Source organism: Apteryx mantelli, chromosome 32 (genome assembly GCF_036417845.1).
Source record: "Apteryx mantelli isolate bAptMan1 chromosome 32, bAptMan1.hap1, whole genome shotgun sequence".
NCBI lineage: Eukaryota > Metazoa > Chordata > Aves > Apterygiformes > Apterygidae > Apteryx > Apteryx mantelli.
In genome coordinates this window covers 1,617,906-1,642,526 of record NC_090009.1, presented here as the reverse complement: position 1 = coordinate 1,642,526, position 24,621 = coordinate 1,617,906, and the positions used below count along the sequence as shown (strand labels likewise).

General features: G+C 62.8%; 3 protein-coding genes across 7 annotated transcripts; 1 reads left to right on the top strand and 2 right to left on the bottom strand.

The window, feature by feature from the left end:
• Positions 1 to 3,084: 3,084 nt before the first annotated feature.
• Positions 3,085 to 5,118, top strand: LOC106493052 (antigen-presenting glycoprotein CD1d-like). Its single transcript, XM_067313656.1, has 5 exons — positions 3,085 to 3,196; positions 3,701 to 3,976; positions 4,213 to 4,494; positions 4,623 to 4,907; positions 5,018 to 5,118. The coding sequence occupies exons 1-5, from the start codon at positions 3,085 to 3,087 to the stop codon at positions 5,116 to 5,118; spliced, it is 1,056 nt and encodes a 351-aa protein (XP_067169757.1).
• Positions 5,119 to 8,971: 3,853 nt separating this feature from the next.
• Positions 8,972 to 12,113, bottom strand: LOC106497235 (antigen-presenting glycoprotein CD1d-like). Its single transcript, XM_067313655.1, has 6 exons — positions 11,996 to 12,113; positions 10,789 to 11,064; positions 10,153 to 10,434; positions 9,739 to 10,023; positions 9,532 to 9,628; positions 8,972 to 9,041 (listed from the first exon to the last, which is right to left on the bottom strand). The coding sequence occupies exons 1-6, from the start codon at positions 12,111 to 12,113 to the stop codon at positions 8,981 to 8,983; spliced, it is 1,119 nt and encodes a 372-aa protein (XP_067169756.1). The 3' UTR covers positions 8,972 to 8,980.
• Positions 12,114 to 13,686: 1,573 nt separating this feature from the next.
• Positions 13,687 to 23,213, bottom strand: LOC106493053 (T-cell surface glycoprotein CD1b-3-like). 5 transcript variants are annotated; one of them, XM_067313902.1, is made up of 6 exons: positions 17,123 to 17,425; positions 15,702 to 15,980; positions 14,653 to 14,934; positions 14,241 to 14,525; positions 14,031 to 14,133; positions 13,687 to 13,800 (listed from the first exon to the last, which is right to left on the bottom strand). In XM_067313902.1, the coding sequence occupies exons 1-6, from the start codon at positions 17,178 to 17,180 to the stop codon at positions 13,794 to 13,796; spliced, it is 1,014 nt and encodes a 337-aa protein (XP_067170003.1). In that variant the 5' UTR covers positions 17,181 to 17,425; the 3' UTR covers positions 13,687 to 13,793. The 5 variants fall into 5 exon arrangements, with proteins under 5 accessions (XP_067170003.1, XP_067170004.1, XP_067170002.1 ...); XM_067313903.1 differs by lacking the exons at positions 13,687 to 13,800; positions 14,031 to 14,133; positions 14,241 to 14,525; positions 15,702 to 15,980; positions 17,123 to 17,425 and adding exons at positions 20,224 to 20,320; positions 20,434 to 20,718; positions 20,848 to 21,129; positions 21,318 to 21,575; positions 22,574 to 23,213 and having other exon boundaries at positions 14,831 to 14,934; XM_013953012.2 differs by lacking the exons at positions 13,687 to 13,800; positions 14,031 to 14,133; positions 14,241 to 14,525; ... (1 more) ...; positions 15,702 to 15,980; positions 17,123 to 17,425 and adding exons at positions 19,884 to 20,083; positions 20,224 to 20,320; positions 20,434 to 20,718; ... (1 more) ...; positions 21,318 to 21,575; positions 22,574 to 23,213.
• Between the last annotated feature and the right edge of the window lie 1,408 nt (positions 23,214 to 24,621).

Sequence of the window (24,621 nt, the reverse complement as noted above, 5' to 3'; positions counted from 1 at the left end):
TGCGCCTGGCCACGCCGGGACCCCCAAGTCGGTGCTGCAGCAGCTCCCCAGTTCCTCACCTGTGCTGGCGTCCGGGGGGGGGCTCCATCTCCTCGGGGCCCCAGGGGGTCAGGCCCCACGGCTCTGCCCCATGCTCCATCCCACTGTGATCCTCCTTGGAGGGCAGAAGGAAACAGACCCCCATTGGTGATGGTGCTGGGGGGGGAACATGGAGCACCCCCATTTCCAAGCAGCTTCTTCCATGCCGCAGGGCTGCCTCTGCGGGACCCCCTGCCCCACAGCGCCGTGGGGCTCTGGCTCTTCCAGAAGTGCCCCTCACCCCCCCCCCCAGGAGAGGGTCCCAGGGCCACGTTGCAGCCTGTCACCCCCCCCCCCCAGGATCCCAGGGGGAGAAACCGGGGGGAGACACCTCCCCTCCCCAAGCCGCACGCCGAGCCCGCCAGCGCCTGGACTCCGGACCCCCTTCCTCGCTCGGCATCTGCAGCCCTGGGAGCGCCGAAACGGGGACCCGCGGCACGGGGGCCGCCCTCGCCCCTCGCGGCTCCCTGATGTCACGCTAGGTCAGTCAGTTGGTCACCTCCCAGCGACTTCTCTTCCCCGGCATTAACATCTTCCCCCGCTGCTGTTTCTCTTCCCCTTTCAGGCAGGCGAGGGACCCCGTGGTGGGGGCAAAGGCGGAACCGAAACCGCCGCGGGCGATGGGAAGCCCGTTCCCCTCATCCCGCAAGCAGCTCTGCCCACCGGCAAAAGGCCCTGAGCTCTTCCCATGTCCTCAAAGAGCTGCCGCCTCGCCGCCACAGCTCGATCCCCCCGGGGCGCTATCCCGGCAGGAGGAAAGGACCTTTTGGCCAGGATGCTCACCAGGGACATGTCCCGCTCCGCCTGCATCCTTCCTGCCCCGCCGGCGGGTGCTACCGTGCGCGGTCCTGGCACTGTTCCACAAGCACCTTAGGAAGGCTCTGCCTTGAGCCCAGGCTTCAACCCCAGGCTGATGCATCCACGGTTGGTGGCTGCGTGGGCTCCCTTGGGTGTTTTCTGCTGCAGCGTGGGCAAGAGGACGGTTCAGAGGGCGCCTTGTCTGTCGGTTGGGTGTACGGTCCCCTCATCCGGCTCCCGGCAGCGTTTCTCAAGTGAGCGAAGCCCGCGGCACCTTATGACGCTGAGTCAGCTACCAGGGAAAATCAGGACGTGTGACCCCTTCCTTTCCCAGGAGCCAGCCCGAGTGAGAAGTGGGAGCCCACCAAAGCGAGAAGTAGCAGAAGACGGCCCCGCTTCCCCCACAGGTCGCCTCTCCCTTCTCCCGGGGGATGTCCTGCCCCAGCGAGGGTGCTGCCATCTCCCCTCTGGGGCACATACACCTGCTCCCGAGGAGGGACGTGAGACTCGGCTGTGTTGGATAGCAACATGGCTGTGAGGAGATGGATGGTGAAGGCTGAATGGTGCCACGAGGGCAACCAAGGGGCATGGCCCCGAGGGGGAGACCTCCCATCCTCAGCTTTGCTTGGGGGTCTGAGAAGCTTCCCCGAGCGCCCGACCACCTCGGTGGCCATCGGAGCTGCCCTTTCCCCCGCCCAGGTGACCATCAGTCCTCTCCCCACACGCGCTTCTGAGGTGGCCATTAGTGCGCACGTGACCCTCCCACAGGTGACCGTTGGTCCTTGCCCCACACGTGTGCACTAACGGTCACCTCAGGAGCGTGTGTGGGGTGAGGACTAATGGTCACCTGGGGGGAGAGACATGTGGGTCAGCCCACCTGGGCGCCCGGGCGCGCCGGCACCTCAGGCTGCGCCCCGTCCCGCAGGGTGGCACAGGGGACGCAGGCAGGTGCCCACTGCCAGCCCCACTCGCTGCATCTCCGCCCCACTGGTGCCCACGGCCGCTCCCGGCCCCGCTGCTGCTGCTGCGGGAGGCGGCGGGAAGGCGGCTTCGAGGCAGCGACACGGCAGCTGGTGAGGTGCCAAGCGGGGCTGCCGAAGCCTCCAGATGCCCTTCACCACCCACAAGTTCCTGCAGCCCCATAAAACCTTTCCTCTGGCCTCCTTCTGCTTTCCCCAACGCCTTCCCACCCCTCTCTTCCCTCCTCCGCAGCCTCCCCTCGCTCCACAGCGTCTCGCACTCCCCGATGGCTCCAAACCGCCACCTTCCAAAACAGCGCCGTGGTGGACACTGCGGGGCTGGGCCTTGTGGGAGACATCGATATCGGTTTCTTAGACAAGCGCACGGGGGACATCCACTACCTCCTGCCCTGGCTGCACCCAGCCTTGCCTGAGGGCAACTGGGGTATCATGGAGAGCAGCATCGAGCCCAGTCCCTGCCCTGGGCTCCACTTCCCAGCAGCAAGCCCCACGCGCCTGCTCCTGGGCTCTCTCCAAGGGCAGCAGGAGAGGAACAGCCCGTGGTGCCACGGAGAAGTCCACACGGCCGGAGCAAAGGCGCGTTTTCCCTTAAGGCACAAGCGGGCTCTGGGCTGCTGCAGCCACTGCCAGCCCCAGCCCCACGTGTGCTGCCCCAGGACAGGCACTGGGGCTGCTGGGGCCAGCACAGACCCCTGGGACCGCTAAGAGGCTCGGGGCACGGAGGGTGTGAGGACACGCCAAGGCGGCGGTGGCCGTTGGCCCACAGAAAAGGCAGTGAGGTCTGGTCGTAGCCAAAGTCGCTTGGACCCACCGGGCGATGGCAGGGAAGACGCTGACAGAGGCTCCGGGCCCGGTGCAAGTGCCAGCAGGCTCCAGGCACAAGCGGCAGCCGGGGAAATTCCCCTTCAGCATGAAGGAACCGGCCCTGGAGCAAGCCAGTGGCTGGGCGGCCGCCTTCAACGGGGCCGGTCCTGAAGAGGGGCAGCGCCAGGCGCCCTGCGCTCACCCCCAGGTCTCTCTGCACCCTTGGGGACGTGGAGAACGTCTCCCCGCAGCCCCACCGCCCACGGCCTCACGTTCACCTCAGAGCCCGCCGCGGTGACTCAGCCGGGCCTGGAGCCACCGGAGCCCTCCCCAAAACCTCAGCTCGGGCACCATTGGCTGCCAGGGCCACCCGAAGCCGTCGGCCAGCACCCCGGCCCAGCGCAGCACAGCCAGCCCTTGGCAGATGGGTGTCGCCGCCATCGCTTCCTCATCCCGCTGCCCCGGCCTCACCGCTGGCACCATGCTGGCCCCCCTCCTCCTCCTCCTGCCCCCTGGCACTTGGCTGCTCGCAGCAGGTAAGAGAGAGCCTCTGCTCATACCTTCGCACTCCCTTCCCTCCACGCCCAGCCCCACGCCGCTGGGCGAGCGCATCCACCCTGCCGCACCCCTTGCCTGCCTGCCTGCCCCCTCTCCACAGCCCTGTGGCCCCTGCCTGGGTGCCGGGACCTGCCAGCGCCTCAGGCTGCACCCCGTCTTGCAGGGCGGCACGGGGGACGTGGGTGGGTGCCCGCTGGCAGCCCCGCTCACCGCCACTCCCAGCCCTGCTGCTGCTGCCGCGGAAGGCAGCGGGAAGGCAGCTTTGAGGCGGCGACATGGCGGCTGCCAGGGCTGTGGTGGGGCACCGAGTGGGGCTGCCAAAGCCTCCGGATGCCCTTCACCACCCACAAGTTCCTGCAGCCCGGCAAGCGCAGTACAAAGCCAAAGGCAGATATTCCAGGGTTCCTGCCCCTTCCTCTAACCTCCTTCTCCTTTCTGTGGCACCTTCCCACCCCTCTCCTCCCTCCCTCCCTCCCCACCAGCCTTCCCTCCCGTTCCCAGGTCTTACACACTTCAGCTCTTCCAGACCTCCACCTTCCAAAACACCACCTCTGTGGACACCGAGGGACTGGGCCTGCTGGACGACATCGAATTGGGGTTTTTAGACCACCGCACCTGGAGCATCCACTTCCTGCAGCCCTGGGTTCAGCCGGCCCTGCCCAAGGGCGACTGGGATACCATCGAGAACACCGGCAAGTCCTACCTGCGTAACTTCAACATTTTAATGAAGAAAAAGGCCACCGAGATTGGGCATCTCTGTGAGTATCGGCATGGCAGCGTGTCCCCTCCATCGGGACACGGCCTGCATTTACAAGTGGCCCCTTGTGGAGCAACTGCGGTAGGAGCAGGGGGAAAAGTCCCTGGGCCACAGAGATGAGCTGGTGCTGTGGGGCACGGCTGGTGGCACACAGGGACATCATGTAGCCAGACGGTAAGGAGCCAACACCATCCGCAGGCCCCTCACGGCACCTCGCTCCCTGCCCTTTTCCTCCAGACCCCTTCGTGGCCCAGTGCTCCTTTGGCTGTGAGCTGCACCCCAACAGCACCTCCGAGGCTTTCTTCAACATCGGCTACGAGGGCCGGGACTTCCTCACCTTTCACGTGGAAAACGCCACTTGGGAAAACCTCGATGGCGATGAACTGTCAAGATGTGTTGAGCAATCGCTTAGCAGTTACACCAACCTCAATGAAATCCTACAAATTCTCCTGAACAAGACCTGTTTCGATGTGATGGAAAGGTTCATCCAATATGGGAAGGAGGATCTGGAGAGGCAAGGTGAGGCCACCCACAGTCACCCCGACTGCCCATGGTGCTCCCGTGCCAGGCAGAACCTCCAGCGTTCCTGCGTGTGCCGGGGCCACCAGGCTCCCGCCCAACCGGCCTCTGGCTTTCACCTGCCCCAGTGAAGCCCATGGCCGTGGTCTTCGCCCGCGCGCCCGGCCCGGCACACCTACTGCTCGTCTGCCGCGTCACCGGCTTCTACCCACGGCCCGTCCACGTCGACTGGCTCCGCGACGGGCAGGAGGTGCTGCCAGGCCCGGAGCTCAACTCCACACCGACGCTGCCCAACGCCGACCTCACCTACCAGCTCCGCAGCGTCCTGGCCGTGACCCCCCATGACGGGCACAGCTACGCCTGCCGCGTGCGGCACAGCAGCCTGGGCAGCCGCAGCCTGCTGGTGCCCTGGGGTAGGTGCCGGTGCAGGACACGGCCCCGGCTTGCTCAGAGCCTCCGCGGGACCAGCGCGGGCAAAAGCCTCACGAGAAGCTCACAGGCAGCTTCGTCTTGTGTTTTCCAGGCAATTCAGGCATTATCCTGACCGCAGGGCTCACTGCTGCCATTCTGGTAATCATGGCTGTGGCTGCTATCACGGCCGTTTGGCTGTGCAGACGCAGGTGAGTTCTCCTCCCACCCTGCCCGTGCAGGAAGGGGAGGAAACACTGCCAACGGGGGTTACCACGTTCAGCAGCAAAGCGCCCGCTCCGGGCACAAACGTGGCGATTTAGGGCCCTGCAGGCTGCTTTCTGCCAGCATGGGAAATCCGTGCCAGGAAGCTGCAGGCTCCTCGGTAGCATTTCTGCACCTGAAGCGCCCGCTGGCTCCTGAACCCCGCGAGGGCATTGCAGGATGGGCCCCGATTCTCACTCACAGCCGGCGCGCTGCTCCTTACAAGCTGCTCCTGATCCATTAATATCAGCAGCGCCACCTTTTCCCCCACATTTCCCCTTCAGCGACACCCGTACACAATATATCATTACAACAGGCTTTTACTGGGTTTGCTGAAGGTATTGGCTTAAGTTGTACAGCAAAGTGCAGTGTGGACAAAACTCAAACATTTTGGAGCATTTCCCATGTCTCCAGTCATCCAACCATCCAACCGTCCCTCTCATTTCAGAAAAAAATGGAGATGGACGAATCGGAGCCCAGAAGCTCCATTCTGAGTAACGAGCCTTAGCCTGGGAAAGAGGAAACGACCCCAATTTGCTCCCGTCACCCAGGCTGGGGCAGGATCTCATCCCTGCTCCATAACGAAGCACCTCCGGGCGCTGCCAGCAGCGAGACCGCCACAACTCAGTGCTGCTGCCGGGGAAACTCAGGCGGCTCCAGCGCTGCTTCTGCTTTCTAAGAGACACAGACATGAGCCTCACCAGCACCTCCTTACTCCCTGCCTTCAGGCCCCTCTTACGAATTGCACCACGCATCCACTGACTCTCTTCGAGGTACCGCTAGCCACGATGACAACTTTGCTATAGGAACAGGTTTGATTAGTAGAAGAGCCTAGTTTAAAACTGCATTTATTAATCGTATGAGTGCTGAGTATCACTGAATTGATGATGTAATCTGTGGTAGCTGCGGAAATGTATAAAATGGTATTAAATGATTAGTGTTTTCACTAAGAACACGCCTTCTCTCATGGTTTAGGTGGGTCTGGGATGCTTGGGCCAGAAGTAAATGCTCGCTGGAGTGTGGGATCGCCGCATTATCTGTGCTAATTACAGGAAATACCCCCCTCCAAAAAAATGCTCACACATATACAAAAGAGGTCTGATGTATTTCAGAAGATAAGTAACTGTGTGCATGAGAGCGGTGCCGTAACTGCCCCCTAGCCTCCTCCCAGAGGGGAAAAGGAAGCCCATCCCAGAGTCAGGCATGATACAGTTCAGGTAGTTACAGGGACTAGAAGTTAACTCGTTCCCAATCGACCACACGCAAGTCCCTTGAAAATGAAGTTTCAGGAATTTGGGTTTCCACGGGATAAGTTTCACGGGATACGCTGCTGGCAAACGTATGCAAGATAGCCATAAAGCCAAGAAAACCCCACTCTGCCCTATGCTGACAGCCAGCTGCTTCTGGTCACTCCCTCGCCAAACCCTGTGAGCCACTGTGCTCTGACAGAGCAGAGCGTCCCCAAATACCACGATCACCTGCTGGCACAGCAGGGCTGGATGACCAGAGCGTGGGAGCAGCACGTGCCGCAACTCTGCTGGCAGCTCACGTAGGATGGAGCTACCAAGCTTTTAGCTTCAGCAAGGGCTAAGCTTGGGGGCGGAAAGGCAGGAGGCTTAAACACCAGTGCTGAGCCAACAGGGGTCACGTGAGACAGTTTATACCTCAAATGCAAAACTTCAGAAAAACACTGAAGAAAAACATCCCGGAGCACTTGCAAGAGCCTAGAGAAACTTGTCCGCGGAGACAGACAGCGCGTGCAGTCAGCGAGCAAACCTCTAAAAAAAGAGTTCTTGCATACAGTATATCCCGAGAGACCCTGCGACGACACACGTCAGCCCACACCTAGGGCCCCGAGGAGGTTTTACAATGCAAATGAACTGCAGATGTTTAGGAGTCGCCTCACTGTAAGGAGCCTTCAAGTGCACTGACAGCATCTGAACGTGAGCCCCAGCACCGCGAATGCTGAGACCCTTCTCCGTGTCCTCCCAGCTTTGACAAAGGGTTTCCCGCAGCTCTAATGCGCCCCACACGCACTCCTGAGGTGGCTGTTAGTGCGCACGTGACCCTCCCCCCAGAGGACCGTTAGTCGTCGCCCCACACGCGCTCCTGAGGTGACCGTTAGTGCCCATGTGACCCCCCCCGGGGACCTTTAGTCCTCACCCCACACGCGCTCCTGAGGTGACTGTTAGTGCTCACGTGACCCCCCCCCCCCAGGGGACCGTTAGTCTCCCCGCTGCCACCTCGCGCAGCCGTCCTGCTTCCCGCCCTTTTGCCGCCCTCCTGCCCATTGTGCTGCCTGGCGACGCGTGACGACGCGGGCTCCGCGCTGTCCGATTGGCCGCGCCGCAGAGGGCGGGAAGGAGGGGCGGGCGGTGGAGGGGGCGGAATTGCCCTCTGCGGCTTGTCTGAGGGGAGGCGGCTGCGGAGACGGGACTGGCCCCGGCCCCCGTGTCCGTGGGCAGCTGTGCCGGGGGAGGGGGGGGGATCAAGCCCAGCGGTGCCTCGTGGAGGAGGGAGAAGCGCCCTTCTCCCGTGTAAAGATTTGCGAAGCGTTCGTGGTGCCGGGGCTCACGTTCAGACGCTCCCAGTGCACCTGAAGGCTCCTTACAGTGCGGCGACTCCTAAACCTCTGCAATTCATTTGCATTGTAAAACCTCCTCAGGGCGCTCGGTGTGGGTCTAAGTATGTTATCGTAAGGTCTCTCGGGATGTAATGTACACAACAGCTTTTTTTTTAAACAGGTTTGCTCCCTGTTTGCTTGTGCTGTCTCTGCGGACAAGTTTCTTTAGGCTCTTGCAAGTGCTCTGGGAGGTTTTTCTTCAGTGTTTTTCTGAAGATGTCTGCGTTTGGAGTATAAACTGTCTCACGTGACCCCCCAGCCCCCGCTGGCTCAGCGCTATTGTCAGAGACCCCTGCTAAAAGCTGATTAACTCCCTCCTAGGTGAGCCCCTGGGAGAGATGTGGCACGCGCGGCTCCCATGGCGTGCTCATCCAGCCCTGCGGTGCCAGCAGGTGATCCTGGTGTTTGGGGAAATTCCTGGCTCTGACAGAGCACAGTGGTTTGGCGAGGGAATAACCAGAACCAGCTGGCTGTCAGTGGATGGCCGAGTGGGATTTCCTTGTGACTCAGCTTATTTGCCAGTAATTTGTCCTGTGAAACTTTGCCAGGAAGTTATGCCGTGAAAACCAAATCTTCCAAAACCTCATTTTCGAGGGTGTGCGCATCCCAGACCCACCTAAACCATCAGAGAAGGCACGCGTCTTAGAGAAAACACTAATCATTTAATGCAATTTTATACACTTCCGCAGCTACCGCGAATCACGGCATCAATTCAGTGGTACTCAGCACTTTGAGAATACGCTTTGTCAGGTGATTTCTTTAGTCCGCACGCGGTAATGGTTCAGGTTAAGTACAAATTTTCTGGACTATGATTAATAAATGCAGTTTTCAGAAAGGGAAAAAAAAGTGATAGTAGGCTGTAAACTAGGCTCTTCTACTAATCAAACCCGTTCCTATAGCAAAGTTGTCATCGTGGCTAGCGGTACCTCGAAGAGAGTCAGTGGATGCGTGGAGCAATTCATAAGAGGGGCCTGAAGGCAGGGAGTGAGGAGGTGCTGGTGAGGCTCATGTCCGTGTCTCTTAGAAAGCAGAAGCAGCGCTGGAGCCACCTGAGTTTCCCTGGCAGCAGCACTGAGTTGTGGCGGTCTCACTGCTGGCAGCGCCCGGAGGTGCTTGGTTACGGAGCAGGGATGAGATCCTGCCCCAGCCTGGGCGATGGGAGCAAATTGGGGTCGTTTCCTCTTTCCCAGGCTAAGGCTCGTTACTCAGAATGGAGCTTCTGGGCTCCGATTCGTCCATCTCCTGGTATTTTCTGAAACGAGGGATGGTTGGATGACTGGAGACATGGGAAATGCTCCAAAATGTTTGAGTTTTGTCCACACTGCACTTTGCTGTACAACTTAAGCCAATACCTTCAGCAAACCCAGTAAAAGCCTGTTTTAATGATATATTGTGTACGGGTGTCGCTGAAGGGGAAATGTGGGGGAAAAGGTGGCGCTGCTGATGTTAACGGGTCAGGAGCAGCTTGTAAGGAGCAGCGCGCCGGCTGTGAGTGAGAATCGGGGCCCATCCTGCAATGCCCTCGCGGGGTTCAGGAGCCAGCGGGCACTTCAGGTGCAGAAATGCTACCGAGGAGCCTGCAGCTTCCTGGCATGGATTTCCCATGCTGGCAGAAAGCAGCCTGCAGGGCCCTAAATCGCCACGTTTGTGCCCAGAGCGGGCGCTTTGCTGCTGAACGCGGTAACCCCCATCGGCGGCGTTTCCTCCCCTTCCCGCGCGGGCAGGGCAGGAGGAGAACTCACCTGCGTCTGCACAGACAAACGGCCGCAATAGCAGCCACAGCCACGATTACCAGAACGGCAGCAGTGAGCCCTGCGGTCAGGATAATGCCTGAATTGCCTGGAAAACACAAGACGAAGCTGCCTGTGAGCTTCTCGTGAGGCTTTTGCCCGCGCTGGTCCCGCGGAGGCTCTGAGCAAGCCAGGGCCGTGTCCTGCACCGGCACCTACCCCAGGGCACCAGCAGGCTGCGGCCGCCCAGGCTGCTGTGCCGCACGCGGCAGGCGTAGCTGTGCCCGTCATGGGGGGTCACGGCCAGGACGCTGCGGAGCTGGTAGGTGAGGTCGGCGTTGGGCAGCGTCGGTGTGGAGTTGAGCTCCGGGCCTGGTGGCACCTCCTGCCCATCACGGAGCCAGTCGACGCGGACGGGCCGTGGGTAGAAGCCGGTGACGCGGCAGACGAGCAGTAGGTGTGCCGGGCCGGGCGCGCGGGTGAAGACCACGGCCACGGGCTTCACTGGGGCGGGTGAGAGCCAGAGGCCAGTTGGGCAGGAGCCTGGTGGCCCCGGCACGCGCAGGAACGCCAGCAGCGCTGCCTGGCATGGGGGCACCACGGGCAGTTGGGGATGACTGTGGGTGGCCTCACCTTGCCTCTCCAGATCCTCCTTCGCGTAGCGCAGTATTATCTCCATATCATCGACGCAGCTGTCGTTGAAGAGGACCTGTATTAATTCAGTGAAGACTGTGTAGTTTTTCAGCGTTTTTTGGACATATCTCGACAAATCGGTGTCTTGCAAGAGAAGCCAAGTGCCGTTGGCCATGTCGTAGCTGAGGAAGTCCTGGCCGTTGTAGCCGACGTAGATGAATGCCCTGGAGGTCCTATTGGGGAAGAGCTCGCAGCCGGCAGTGCACTGGGCCACGAAGGGATCTGCAGGGGAAGGATGGGGTGGGGGGGAGAGGTGGTGAGAGCGGCTCAGGATTGCGTCCCCTCGGGCAGTGTCCAGCGTCGGCGGCGTGGTGCTTGCTCAGCCAACCTCGCGACGCGCATCTCTGCCCTTAGAGCATTTTTGGCCAATGCCGTAGGGAGCAATCGTGTGACTAGACCCTGAGAACCGCCCTTCCCGAGGGGCGTCAGGCAGGGGGGGACACTTGGAAGAGGCAGCGAAGCGTTTACAGAGTTGGCGCGTGATGGCGCACGCGGCACGGGCTCTGCTGCCTGCAGGAGGGAGCCCAGCAGACGCTGTCCCCAAGGGGGGGGACGTTCACAAAAGCCAGGACTTACATGGCACCTGCTTCTCTATGGCGCCCGCCTGGATCAAGTGGTGGAATTTCCGCAGGTAGATTTTGATCATACGCTCAATGGTATCCCAGTCGCCCTTGGGCAGGGCCGGCCGGACCCAGGGCTGCAGGAAGTGGATGCTCCAGGTGCGGTGGTCTAAAAACCCCAGTTCGATGTCGTCCAGCAGGCCCAGCCCCTCGGTGTCCACAGAGGTGGTGTTTTGGAAGGTGGAGGTCTGGAAGAGCTGAAGTGTGTAGGACCTGGGAACGGGAGGGAAGGCTGGTGGGGAGGGAGGGAGGGAGGAGAGGGGCGGGAAGGCGCCGCAGAAAGGAGAAGGAGGTTAGAGGAAGGGGCAGGAACCCTGGAATATCTGCCTTTGGCTTTGTACTGCGCTTGCCGGGCTGCAGGAACTTGTGGGCAGTGAAGGGCATCCGGAGGCTTTGGCAGCCCCACTCGGCGCCCCGCCGCAGCCCCGGCAGCCGCCGTGTCGCCGCCTCAAAGCTGCCTCCCACCACGGCGGCAGCGGGGCTGGGATCGGCAGCAAGCGGGGCTGCCAGCGGGCACCCACCCACGTCCCCCATGCCGCCCTGCAGGACGGGGCGCAGCCTGAGGCACCGGCGGGTCCCAGCATCCGGGTTGGGGCCGCGGGGCTGTGGAGAGGGTGCAGGCAGGCAGGCAAGGGGTGCAGCGGGGGTCATGCGCTCGCCCGGCGGCATGGGGCTGGGCGCGGAGGGAAGGGAGTGCGGAGGGATGAGCAGAGGCTCTCTCTTACCTGCCGTGAGTAGCCAAGTGCCGGGAGGCAGGAGGAGGAGGAGGAGGGGGGCCAGCATGGTGCCAGTGGTGAGGCCGGGGCAGCGGGATGAGGAAGCGATGGCGGTGGCACCTGTCTGCCGAGGGCTGGCTGTGCTGCGCTGGGCCGGGGCACTGGCTGATGGCTTCGGGTGGCCCTGGCAGCCAATGGTGCCCGAGCTGAGGTTTTGGGGAGGGCTCCGGTGGCTCCAGGCCTGGCTGAGTCACTGCGGCGGGGCTCTCGCACCGGCGCGGGGTTTGCCAGGGGGGTCTGCTGAGTGCGAGGCTGTCAGCAGTGGAGCTGAGGGGAGATGTTCTCCGCATCCCCGAGGCCGCAGAGAGACCCGGGATGAGCATGGGGCACCTGGCACTGCCCCTCTTTGGGACCGGCCCCGTTGGAGGCGGCTGCCCAGCCACCCGCTTTGCTCCAGGACCAGTTCCTTCACGCTGAAGGGGAATTTCCCCGGCTGCCGCTTGTGCCTGGAGCCTGCTGGCACTTGTGCCAGGCCCAGAGCCTCTGTCAGCATCTTCCCCGCCATCGCCCAGTGGGTCCAAGCGACTTTGTCTACGACCGGACCTCGCTGCCTTTTCTGTGGGCCAATGGCCACCGCCGCCTTGGCGTGTCCTCACACCCTCCGTGCCCTGAGCCTCTTAGTGGCCCTGGGGGTCTGCGCTGGCCCCGGCAGCCCCGGTGCCTGTCCTGGGGCAGCACACGCGGGGCTGGGGCTGGCGGTGGCTGCAGCAGCCCAGAGCTCGCTTGTGCCTTAAGGGAAAACGTGCCTTTGCTCCGGCCATGTGGACTTCTCCATGGCACCACGGGCTGTTCCTCTCCTGCTGCCCTTGGAGAGAGCCCAGGAGCGGGCACGTGGGGCTCGGTGCTGGGAAGTGGAGCCCAGGGCAGGGGCTGGGCTCGATGCTGCTCTCCATGATACCCCAGTTGCCCTCGGGCAAGGCTGGGCGCAGCCAGGGCAGGAGGCAGTGGATGTCCCCCGTGCGCTTGTCTAAGAAACCGATATCGATGTCTCCCACAAGGCCCAGCCCCGCAGTGTCCACCACGGCGCTGTTTTGGAAGGTGGCGGTTTGGAGCCGTTGGGGAGTGCGAGACGCTGTGGAGCGAGGGGAGGCTGCAGAGGAGGGAAGAGAGGGGTGGGAAGGCGTTGGGGAAAGCAGAAGGAAGCCAGAGGAAAGGTTTTGTGGGGCTGCAGGAACTTGTGGGTGGCGAAGGGCATCCGGAGGCTTCGGCAGCCCTGCTCAGTGCCCTGCCAGCTGCCATGTCTCTGCCTCGAAGCCGCCTTCCCACCACCTCCCGCAGCGGCGGCAGTGGGGCCGGGAGCGGCTGTGGGCACCAGCGGGGCGGAGATGCAGCGAGTGGGGCTGGCAGCGGGCACCTGCCTGCGTCCCCTGTGCCACCCCGCGGGACGGGGCGCAGCCTGAGGTGCCAGCGGGCCCTGGCGCCCAGGTGGGCTGACCCACATGTCCCTCCCCCCAGGTGACCATTAGTCCTCACCCCACACGCACTCCTGAGGTGACCATTAGTGACACGCAGGTGAGGACTAACGGTCCCCTGGGCGGGGAGAGGGCAGCTCCAATGGCCGCCAAGGCGGTCAGGTGCTTGGGGAGGCTTCTCAGTCCCCCGAGAGAAGCCGAGGACGGGAGGTCTCCCCCTCACCCCATGGTGCCCTCAGTTGCGCCAACGGTCACCGTGGCCTCGGCATGTCCTCGTGCTCTCCGTGCCCCGAGCCTCTTAGCGGCCCCGGGGGTCCGCGCTGGCCCCAGCAGCCCTGGTGCCCGTCCTGGGACAGCGCACACGGGGCTGGGGCTGGCGGTGGCTGCAGCAGCCCAGAGCCCACCGGCACTGTAGCGGCGAGGGGCGAAGAGGTGGGTGCGAGAGGGCTGGGTGGGTGCCAGGGTGGTGGGGGACAGGCAAGGGCCGCGGCGGGATGGAGGGCTCAGGCAATGCTGGAGGTGGGGTGGCGCAGGCCGACAGGAGGGTTAATGAGATTTATTAGGGCTGTTGTGGAAGAGGCAAATGAGGACCCGGCTGCAGCAGGAGGAGCTGTGGGGAGCGAGGCTGGAGGAGGCCGCGTGCTGCCGGATGGGTGCATGTTGTGCTGCCTTTGGTCGCGGCGCCGCAGCCACGCAGGGGCCTCTGCGCAGGGCTATCCAGCTTCCTCTGCAGCGTGGGGAGGTGGCAGGTGCCCGATACATCCCGTGTACTTTCAGTTCCTGCGGGAGGAGAGAGAGGCTGGAGGGAGCCGGGGCTGTGGGTGCAGCAGGCAGGCCGGCCCGGCCATGCAGCGCCAGTGTTGCTCACTGCTGCGAGCGGGAAGGAGCTGCCAGGACAGGGCTGCATGTTCCTGCCAAGCTGCCACCCCAGCAGTGGGAGCTGTGGCTCCGGGGTGCTTCCCGCTCATCCCTGCCAGTGGGCACCGGGTGGGGGAAGGAGGGACTCTCACCTGCGCCTCCGCCACCAGCGAGCCCCAGCAATGGCCACAACCGTGATTAGGATGATGACAATGAAGATCCACATGATGTGTTGGGTTTTGGGTCTCTCTGGAACTGAAACAGAGAGAAGCGGGCGGCTGGGGGTGGGCAGCAGTGCCGGGGCAGGGAGCTCCCCGGAGCTGTGGGCAGCCGCTGTGGCCCCATCCCACACTGGCACCTACCCCAGGGCACCAGCAGGCTGCGGCCGCCCAGGCTGCTGTGCTGCACACGGCAGGCGTAGCTGTGCCCGTCATGGGGGGCCACGGCCAGGAAGCTGTGGAGCTGGTAGGTGAGGTCGGCGTTGGGCAGCGTCGGCGTGGAGTTGAGCTCCGGGCCTGGTGGCACCTCCTGCCCGTCACGGAGCCAGTCGACGCGGACGGGCCGTGGGTAGAAGCCGGTGACGTGGCAGACGAGCAGTAGGTTCACCGGGCCAGGCGCGCGGGCGAAGACCACGGCCATGGGCTTCACTGGGGTGGATGAGAGCCAGAGGCCAGTTGGGCGGGAGCCTGGTGGCCCCAGCATGTGCAGGAATGCCAGTGGCGCTGCCCGTCACAGGGGCACCAGTAGGGCTGGGGTGGCTGTGGGTGGCCTCACCTTGTCTCTGCAGATCCTCCTTTCCAACCAGGATGAATTTCTTCATGTGGTCGACACAGGTGAAGTTGAGGAGCTCCTGCAGCGTTGCAGAGAAGCCCGTGAAGCTGTTGAAGTCCATTTCGATGCGCGTAGCTACATTTTCCCTGCTCTGCTTTTCCCAAAGGCCTTTGTCCACGTCAAAGGTGATCAAGTCCTGCCCATTGTAGCCGAGACGGTAGAATTTCGTGTAGGAGCCGTTGGGGTACAGATCACAGCCGGTCATGCTCTGGTACACGAAGGGGTCTGGTGGGGAAGGCATGGGGACGCGTCGCAAGCGTGACTAGTGCTTGAAGTGGAGCCCAAAGTGCCAGCCCGCGCCCCGCTTCTTTGGATACGGCTCTTCCCCCCGCTTCCCTCTCTCCATCCCAAGCTGTTCACTCGCATTATTTCTCCCTGTTACTACGGCTGGGCTGAAAAGCTGCGTGTGAAATACCTGTACGTGAGGCTTGTTGCTGCCCTGGAGCTGTCCAGGCATGCAGCTAGACCATGAGCCAAAGCAAAATAGGAAACACTGGTTTGGGGGACCACGGGGTTAGGAAGTCGAGGGAGGACTGCTGCGGTCCAGCGGCTGAGGCCGCTGTGTCCCAGCACCCTTCCCTCAGGTTACCAGTGGTGGGCAAGGCATTGCTCTGTGTTTCCTGCTTGGCGTTGACCGAACGGGAGCGGGGAGGCCCCCTAAACCACTTTCTCCGGGAACTTTGCTGTTGAACGTGGTGGTTGTCAGAGCATTGGGTTTGTGGCATCTGGAAAAGAATACCGGGGCCGGTCCGCAGGGATTGGCGTGCCCGAGCGCAGCCGAGGTTTGAGTTGGGGAATGAGACAACCCAGCTGCAATCGCTGCACAGGCCAGCGTGGGATGGCTGGCATGTCAGCACAGGATGAGGCCCCGCCAGTGACCTCCCGCGAGCCTCGTGTTGAGAAAGCAGTTGGTTGCTGCTCTGAGGTTGTCTTTTCCCAGCTCTCTACCTACGCCTGGGCAAGGGAAGATGCTCAAGAGCCCCAGTACTCACAGGGCTCATGATACTTCTCGGCATCTCTGTTCAGCAGGAGGATGAAGTTGTGCACGTAGATTTTGAACAGGTCCTGCAGATACTCCCACTCGGCCACCGAAAGGGATGGGTAGACCCAAGGCTGCAGGTAGATGATCTCCCAGGTGTATTTGCGCAGAGCAGCGAAGACAATATCGTCCAGCACCGACCAGGCCAAAACGTCCACCATGGTGAAGTTTTGAAACGCGAGGGACAGGAATATGTGGAGAGCATGCGGGCCCGTGGGGAGAGGCGGCAAGGCTGGGGGAGAAACACCAGGTTTGGCAAAGCGTTGGAGGAGGAGGAGGGCGGGTGAGGGCCTGGCTCTGGGGCTGGCACAGTGCCTCGAGGAGGACGGGTGGCCCACAGGGTCCCTGGGGATGAGGAGGGGGAAGACGGGGGCGGGTGGGAAGGGGGAAATCCCTTCATCTCGCTCTTTCCGTGCCGTTCACAGTTTCCTTCCGCTGTCTGGCGCTCTGCTTCTCTTCTAATTCCCTTTCTCCCCTTCCAGCACACCTCCTACGACCTTCTGGGAGTTGTAACTTGGCTCCCCGCAGGAACTGGGGCCTCCCCACTCTCACCCAGTGCTCGTCGCCCGGAGCTACGGCAGGAGAAGGAGACCTGCTCCCTGTCGTGGGAAGATGCTTCCTCCAGTGAGGCAGCGGGGACGTGTGGGGCGAGCCAGGGAGGTGAGAGGGGCCGTTGCACCCGGGCCAGGAGGCCAACGGGATTCCTGGGCAACGCTCAGAGGAGCCAAGGGGAAAGGAGGCAAGAGAGCAAGCGAAGCGCTCACGTGGTGTTTACAGCGGCTGCTTAAGGAGGATGTTGGGCAGGGAGTTGGCAGCACGGAGTGAAGTGCATTTTGGAGAAGTGTGCGTTCTCATGCCCCTGGGCACGGTGGGTGCCTGGCCTCAATATAGGAAGTGGAGGGCTGGAAATAGAGCTTAAGATTTCCACATAAGTGCAAGAGGAAGCTTCAAGCATCAATTTGCAGTTAGTAGCGGTCCGTGCAAAGGCTCCGGTGGGCTTTTGCATTGCAAAGAACTTATGCAGCAGGTTCAGGGCCTCCTAAAAGGTGCCCAGGTGCAGTGCAGGGGCGACCTTGAGGCCTCCCTGACACTCGCACCTGTGGACTGGTGGGAGGAGGCAGAAGGAAGGCACCTTTGCAAGTGCTGAGCGTCAGAGACCCACGGCCCCGGTGCGGGCAGGACCAGCCGAGTTCCTTGTCAGTCTACTGCGCCGGAGCAGATGGCACTTGCCCAAGCGCCAGCCATGGGGAGCAGCAAGCCCCGAGTTTGAGGAAGGAAAAGGGAGTGGGGGGAGCGGGACGGGATCCCTTTTTGGTCCCAGCTCTGTGTGGAAGGGAGGAAGCTGGCTGGAGATGCGCAGGGGCTCCCACTTACCCTCAAGGACTGTCCATGTCCCGGGGACGATGATGAGGAGGAGGAGATGGGCCAGCATGGTGCCAGCAGCGAGACCTGGGGCGTACCGAAGCGGGTGCAGTGGGAGAAGGAAGCGGTGGCTGTGTGTGGGCCGCAGTCGGACGCTTCTCCCGAGGGCCAGCTCTGCTACGCTCAGCCAGGCGCTGGCCAATGCCTTCTGGTGGGCCTAGCAGCCAATGGGGCCCAAGCTGAGGTTTTGGGCAGGGCTTGGCTGGGTGCAGTCCCCAGCGGTACTCAGCTGGGTCAGCCTTGGGCTGGAATGAGTCACCGTGCTGGTGCCGGGTTCAAGTTTGCCGGGGCGATATACCCTCCCTGGCGGTTGAGCACAAGACCATCTCCACCAGGCTGCAGGTGGGCGTCCTCCATGGCCGCGGCAGCATGGAGAAACCCGGGGGTGAGCACGTGCTCAGCCCGGCCCGCAGCTGCCATTGCTCCCCCTCCCTCGTAACCCCGTGTGCTTTGCCAGATCCCCTGCTGGAGACCGCTGGCAGATAGCTGTCCAACCACCCTTCTCGGTGGAGGCAGAGGCGCAGGTGTCCTCCAGAGCCACCACACAGATATCTCCTGGCAGTCGGGATGCATTGAGAACAGAGGCCGTTTCCTACCCTCCTGCTTTGTCCGGGCAGGGGAAGAATTAAGCCCAGCAGAGGTCTGGGCGCAAGGCGCTACCTGTTGTGGCAGTGGGTGTTGGCAGGAGGGAGCCATTGCCTCCTTTTGAGCCAGTCCCTTTCCTCGAACATCCTCAGGCCCGACTGAAGGCCAAGGGCAGCCTCGAAGTCGGAGCGGGCGCGATGCTGCTGGAGGATGCCTGGCCGGGCACGATGGGAGAGCTTGGCAGGGCCATCTTGTGGCCACGCTTCTTGCTGCGCGCCGGGTCGCTGCCTTCCCGACGCGTGTGCACGCGTGTGTGCTGCCTCCCCCTGGCCGAAGCCCCCTCACCCTGTGCTTCCTCTCTGCCCGTGCCCAGCTGGCAGCAACTCCCACATCAGCTTCTTCTCCGCGTGCACAGTAGCCCAGCAAGACAAGACAGGAGCCGGTGCCCTACCAGGCTAGGAAGCCTCGCAGACTCATTTAGGTTAGATTAATTAAGGTGGGGATGCACCTCAGGAGGTTTATAGTCCACCTGCTGCTTGGAGCAGGTCTTCCATGTGGTGAGATTGGGTCTGGCTCTGTCTGCGCTACAGGAAGTTAGAGATCATGAATCACAGAATCACAGGACAGGTTAGGGTGGAAGGGACCTCTGGAGATCATCTACTCCAACCCCACCCTGTTCCAGCAGGGTCACCTAGAGCATGTTGCCCCGGACCGTGTCCAGGTGGCTTTTGAACAGCTCCAAGGATGGAGACTCCACAGCCTCCCTGGCCACCCATTCCAGTGCTCAGTCACCCTCCCAGTAGAGCAGTTTTTTTCTCATGTTCAGATGGAGCTTCCTGGGTTTCAGTTTGTGCCCGTTGCCTCTCGTCCTATCACTGGGCACCACGGAGAAGAGTCTGGCCCCATCTTTGCACCTTCCCTTCAGCTATTTAAATGCACTAATTTAAACACAAGATCCCCCTTCAGTCTTCTCCAGGCTGAACAGTCCCATCTCTCTCAGCCTTTCATCAGAGGGGAGATGTTCCAGTCCCTTCACCATCTTCATAGCCCTCCGCTGGACTCACTCCAGTAGTGCCATGTCTCTCTTGTCCTGGGGAGCCCAGAACCGGACACAGCACTCCAGCTGTGGCCTCAGCAGGGCTGAGGAGAGGGGGAGCATCCCCTCCCTCCACCTGCTGGCAACACTCTTCCTGATGCAGCCCAGCATCCCATTGGCCACCTTGGCCACAAGGGCACATTGCTGCCTCATGCTTAACTTGGTGTCCACCAGGCCCCTCCTAGGTCCTTCTCCACAGAGCTGCTTTCCAGCAGGTCAACCCCCAACCTGTACTGCTGCATGGCCTTATTGCTCCCTAGCTGCAGCAGCCTGCACTTGCCTTTGTTGAACTTCGGGAGGTTCCTCTGCGCCCACCTCTCCAGCCTGTCCAGGACTCTCTGAATAGCAGCGCAGCCTTCTGGGGTCTCAGCCACTCCTCCCAGTTTGGGAGCATCAGCACACTTGTTGCAGGTGCACTCTGCCCCTTCATCCAGGTCATTGATGAAGATGTTGAACAATACTGGACCCAGTATTGATCCCTGGGGGGCACTGCTAGCTACAGGCCTCCAACTAGACTTTGCGCCACTGAGCGCAACCCTCGGAGCTCTGTCATTCAGCCACTTCTCAAGCCACTTCTCAAGCCACCTCACTGTCCACTCATCTAGCCTGCACCTGCCTATGAGGATGTTACAGGAGACACTGTAGATGAGATGGCCCTTAGGTCCCCCCCTTGCCCAGCAAAACAGCCCCAGATCCTTCGGTGTCACCCCAAGATGTGATGTGCTCCATCTCCCCAACCCTCCAAGCAGCCCAGCACAGGGCTGGTTCCAGTTTGTTGCTGCCCTCCTTCTACCAGGGACCCAAAACTGGCCCCGGAGCTGCTGGTGTGACAGCTGAAGCAGAGGGGAGCGAGGCTGGCTGGCCTTAAGGGAAAAAGCGGGATGCCATCCTGGCGCTGCGAGCTCAGGACGGGCGGCATGGGCTTGCTGTGAGGTTTTCCATGGGGAAAGCACCGCTGGGGGGTGTGTGTGTGTGTGTGCGAGAGCTAACGGGAGGCAGGGGCCGGAGTGGTGTCAGCTGTTTAATGTGGCCGTGGTGTAAGAGCCAACACCGGGTGGGTGCATGAGATTTTCCCGGGAGGCAGGAAGAGCGAGGGCCATGGGTGCCAGGCTCCCGAGACACAGCTCTGCGGGGGGCTCGCCCCGGGGCCGCTGGGCTCCCCTGCGGTGTGGGGAGCTGGGCATTACGCCGCCAAGTCCCTGGTCTCCAGCAGGTCCCCGTCCACCTGTGTCCTGGAAGGAGAGGCTGGAGTGAGCTGGGCCCTGGGGGAGGTTTGTCCCTGCCGAGCTGCAGCTCCCGGAGCGCTTCCCACTTGGCCCAACCTCTCCGTCTGTAAAAACCGGAGAGTCAAGGAGAAAGAAGGAAACCTCACCTGCGCCTCCAGCACCAAAAGGCTCCAATGACAGCCGCGGCCGCAGTGACTAGCACGGCGATGACGACTGAGGCTTTCTGACCCGTCTTGGAGCTCGCTGGAACCGAGATGGAGAGAAGCGGGCAGCTGGGTGCAGGCAGCAGCACCGGGGCAGGGAGCTCCCTGGGGCTGGGGGCAGCCACCGTGGCCCCGTCCCGTACCAGCACCTACCCCAGGGCACCAGCAGGCTGCGGCCGCCCAGGCTGCTGTGCTGCACGCGGCAGGCGTAGCTGTGCCCGTCATGGGGGGTCACGGCCAGGACGCTGCGGAGCTGGTAGGTGAGGTCTGCGTTGGGCAGCGTCAGCGTGGAGTTGAGCTCCGGGCCTGGTGGCACCTCCTGCCCGTCGCGGAGCCAGTCGACGCGGACGGGCCGTGGGTAGAAGCCGGTGACGCGGCAGACGAGCAGTAGGTGTGCCGGGCTGGGCACGCGGGCGAAGACCACGGCCACAGGCTGCACTGGGGCAGGTGAGAGCCAGAGGTCAGTTGGGCAGGAGCTTGGTGGCCCCGGCGCGCACAGGAATGCCGGCGGCGCTGCCCCGCACAGGGGCACCACGGGCAGTTGGGGATGGCTGTGGGTGGCCTCACCTTGCCTCTCCAGCGTTTCCTTCCCGTATTTGTGCAGCGAATGGATGTGACTCTTGCATGAGATCACTAAGATATGGTCCATCAGGCCAGAAATGGCCTTCCTCTTGTCGAGAAAAGTTTTGACCATTTCTGCCAGCAGGGACTGCTGCTGGGCAGCCCATTTCTGCAGGCCCACCTCATAGGCAACGAGGCTCGCCCCGTTTTCCGCAACATCGAAGAACCCCCTCGTGGTCCCGTTGGGGGAAAGCTCGCAGCCGGCCCGGATCTGGATCACCAAGGGGTCTGCGGCAGGAAAGCGCGAGTGGAGCGGCCCCCTTGAGCACGGACGAGGGCAAGCGAGAGCCGCGGCGCAGCCCCGGGGGGGAAATGTGGGGCTGGTGCAGGGCACTTGGGGGAGCTCTGGGAAACCCCTTGACACAAGAATGGATCCCTGGAGCCCCGGGGGGAAGCGGGGAAGAGCCTATACTCACAGGCCAGGCCGGCCTGCCTGCCCACGTCACGCACGTAGCGGACCAGGTTGCGCATATAGATCTTGTAGTGCGACTCGATCTTCTCCGCGTCACTCTCGGCAATGGCCTGGCGCACCCAGGGGTAGCTGAGGTCCAGGTTCCAGGTGGCTGGGTCCAGCGAGAAGATCTGCACGTCTCCCAGCACCGCCCGGCCCGCTATTTCCGCGGAGCTGGTGTTGGGGAAGATGCTGGTTTGGAACAGCTGGAAAAGCTGCGGCTCTGCAAGGAGAGAGGCCAGCGAGGAAAACGGCTGGAGAAGGGCAAGCAAGAGGGACGGCAAGGAGGGGCTGGTGGGAAGGGAAGAGCGGGTCGGCTGGCAAGGGGGCATGAGGGACCCGCTTCCCTGCCCCGAGTCCAGCCCTGCCTCCACGTCCTGCACCTCTCCGAGATGCTGCTCCGGAGAAGCCCTGGGTCAAGCAGGGAGGTCGGCCCACGCCATCTCCCTCGCCTGACCAGCGCCTTGCCTGCCGCCTCTTTCTGTTCCTCTCCTTCTGCTTCCGCTTTTTTCTTCCTCCATTCTACATTCCCAGGATTTTTTTTTCTTCCTCTGCCGTCCAGCTCACGCAAGGATTTCAAGCCGCTTCATCCCCTCCGGGCCACCCTCTCCCACCCGTCACCCAGAGCCACAGCGGGGACAGCGGGAGAAGGAGACCCGCTCCCTCCTCCGGGAAGGCGCTTCCTTGGGCCACGGCGCTGGTGGACATGCGGGGTGGGACGGGGAGGTGAGAAGGGACTTCGCTCCACCCAGGGCGGCGGCGGCGGGGAGGCAACAGCGTTCCCGGGAAGAAGCGCTTGGAGAAGCCAAGACCCTGACGACAGGAAGGGGAGGCAGCGAGAGCGCCCGCGGGATGCTTAGGGCAGCCGCGCGGGAAGGCTGGTGTGCGGGAAGCGGACGGCCCGGAGCGACTCAAGTCACCGGGAGGTGGCGTTATTTATTTATTTATTCCCCCCCCCCGCCGGTTCCTTACGTTGCCATTCGGCTCTTTGGACCCCGCGTTTTCCGTCCGGAGGGAAACGCGGCGTCCTCCTTCCCTCCCCCCTCCCCACCAGGGGAACGGAGGAGGAGGAAGCGCCGTGAGCGCTTTCCGGCTCAACCGGCAGCACTCCGGCAGGTGCAGTGTCCCGACGGAGCAACCGCCGCCACCAGCTGCCTGGCTCCGCAGGCTGCCTCCGAGGTCTCCCCAGCTCCCGGGGGCTGCGCGGCGGCTCCCACTTACCCTCCAGGGCTGACCCGGGGACAAGGAAGAGGAGGAGGAGGAGAAGGGGCAACATCACGTGCTGGCCAGCGGCGAGGCTGAGCTGCCAGGCAGCGGCGGGAGGAGGAAGCAGTGGCGGTGTCCCCAGCGTCACCGGCGCCCCCGGCGCCCCCAGCAGCTGCTCTCCGCCAATGGGGCCGGGTCTGAGGTTTCGGGGCGGGCTGCAGCCCTGGAGGAACCCGGGAGGGTGGCGACGCGTCGCCTCCTCGCCGGGCCGGGTGGAAATCGGCGGGTGGTTTCACGACGGTTGAAAAAACCAACCCCGAAAAAATGGGGTGAGTTTATTAACCATGCTGCCGGGCGGCGTTCCCTGCCCCCAGGTTGGGACGAGCAGGCCGAGGCCCCGTGCCGAGCTCGGCCCCCAACGGGGCGTCCATCTGCCTTCACGGCATCGAAGGGCGGCGGAAGTTCTCGAGCGGTGCCGGGGTGGGAGGGGGGAATCGGGGAACCGTCCGCCAGCTTCGGCACAGCCGGCGACACAGCTCGGCCCCAGAGGCCGGCTCAGTCTGGTGCTCCAGGGCTCCGCAGCCAGGGATGGAGCAAGGATGAGGGAAGACGCCAGCCTGAGCCGCTTACGGGGCGATGGAGGATGGAGTCCCGGGGCTGGACCGCATCCACGTCTTCATAGCTCCTGGCAGGAAGAGACCGGAGCGAGCTGGGCACCGGGCGTTGCATCCGGGCAGAAAGCAGCTGGCACTGGTGCGGGACGAGGGGACAGTCAACCCGGCAGTGGGAGCTGCGGCTCTGCAGCGCTTCCCACTCATCTCCAATGGCGGGCACCGGGTGGGGGAAGAAGGGACCCTCACCTGCGCCTCTGCCACCAAAAAGCCCCAGCAACAGCCACAGCTGCGATTAGGATGATGATGACGATGATCCACATGACGTGTCAGGTTTTGGGTCTCTCTGGAACTGAAACAGAGAGAAGCGGGCGGCTGGGGGTGGGCAGCAGTGCCGGGGCAGGGAGCTCCCCGGAGCTGTGGGCAGCCGCTGTGGCCCCATCCCACACTGGCACCTACCCCAGGGCACCAGCAGGCTGCGGCCGCCCAGGCTGCTGTGCCGCATGCGGCAGGCGTAGCTGTGCCCATCATGGGGGGCCACGGCCAGGACGCTGCGGAGCTGGTAGGTGAGGCCGGCATTGGGCAGCGTCGGCGTGGAGTTGAGCTCCGGGCCTGGCGGCACCTCCTGCCCATCCTGGAGCCAGTTGACGTGGATGGGCTGTGGGTAGAAGCCGGTGACGTGGCAGACGAGCAGTAGGTGTGCCGGGCTGGGCGCACGGGTGAAGATCACGGTCACGGGCTTCACTGGGGCGAGTGAGAGCCAGAGGCCGGTTGGGCAGGAGCCTGTTGGCCCCGGCATGCAAAGGAACGGCGGCAGCGCTGCCCATCACAGGGGCACCACGGGCGGTCGGGGTGGCCATGGGTGGCCTCACCTTGTCTCTCCACATCCTCCCTCCCATGCTGGGCCAATCTCCTGAGGATTTTGATGCAGGTGACGTTGAGGAGGTGCGTCAGGGCATCATGCGTGCCCTCGTCATGGTTCAGCACCATCTGGACATACCACGCCAGGTCCTCATCCCGCTTGCATGCCCGGCTGCTGTTGCCCATGCTGTAGCTCATGAAGTCCTGCCCGTTATAGGCAGTGTCATAGATGCTGCCGTTGGGACCCACCTGGCAGCCCATGGAGCACTGCACCACCATGGGGACTGCAGGAGCGGAGGAGGCATCGCGAGCCTGAAGGCGCTGAAAGAGCAAGGGGAGGGGGGGACCCTGATGCTGGGCCCAAGGGTAGCTGTGTCCATCACGTGGCAGCACAACTCCAGGGGGGTGGGTTTGGCCCGGAGCGGGACCCTTCTCCAGGCCCTGTTCCGGAGGGTCAGGTGGGACCAGCTGTTTGGGGGGAGCAGGGAAGAGCCTGTCGGGGCCTCTCTGCCACTCGCACGGGCGCAGCCACGAGCAAGTCAGTTCTCAGCCCTGCTAGATGGTAGGTGACACCAGGCTGGGTGCTACTCA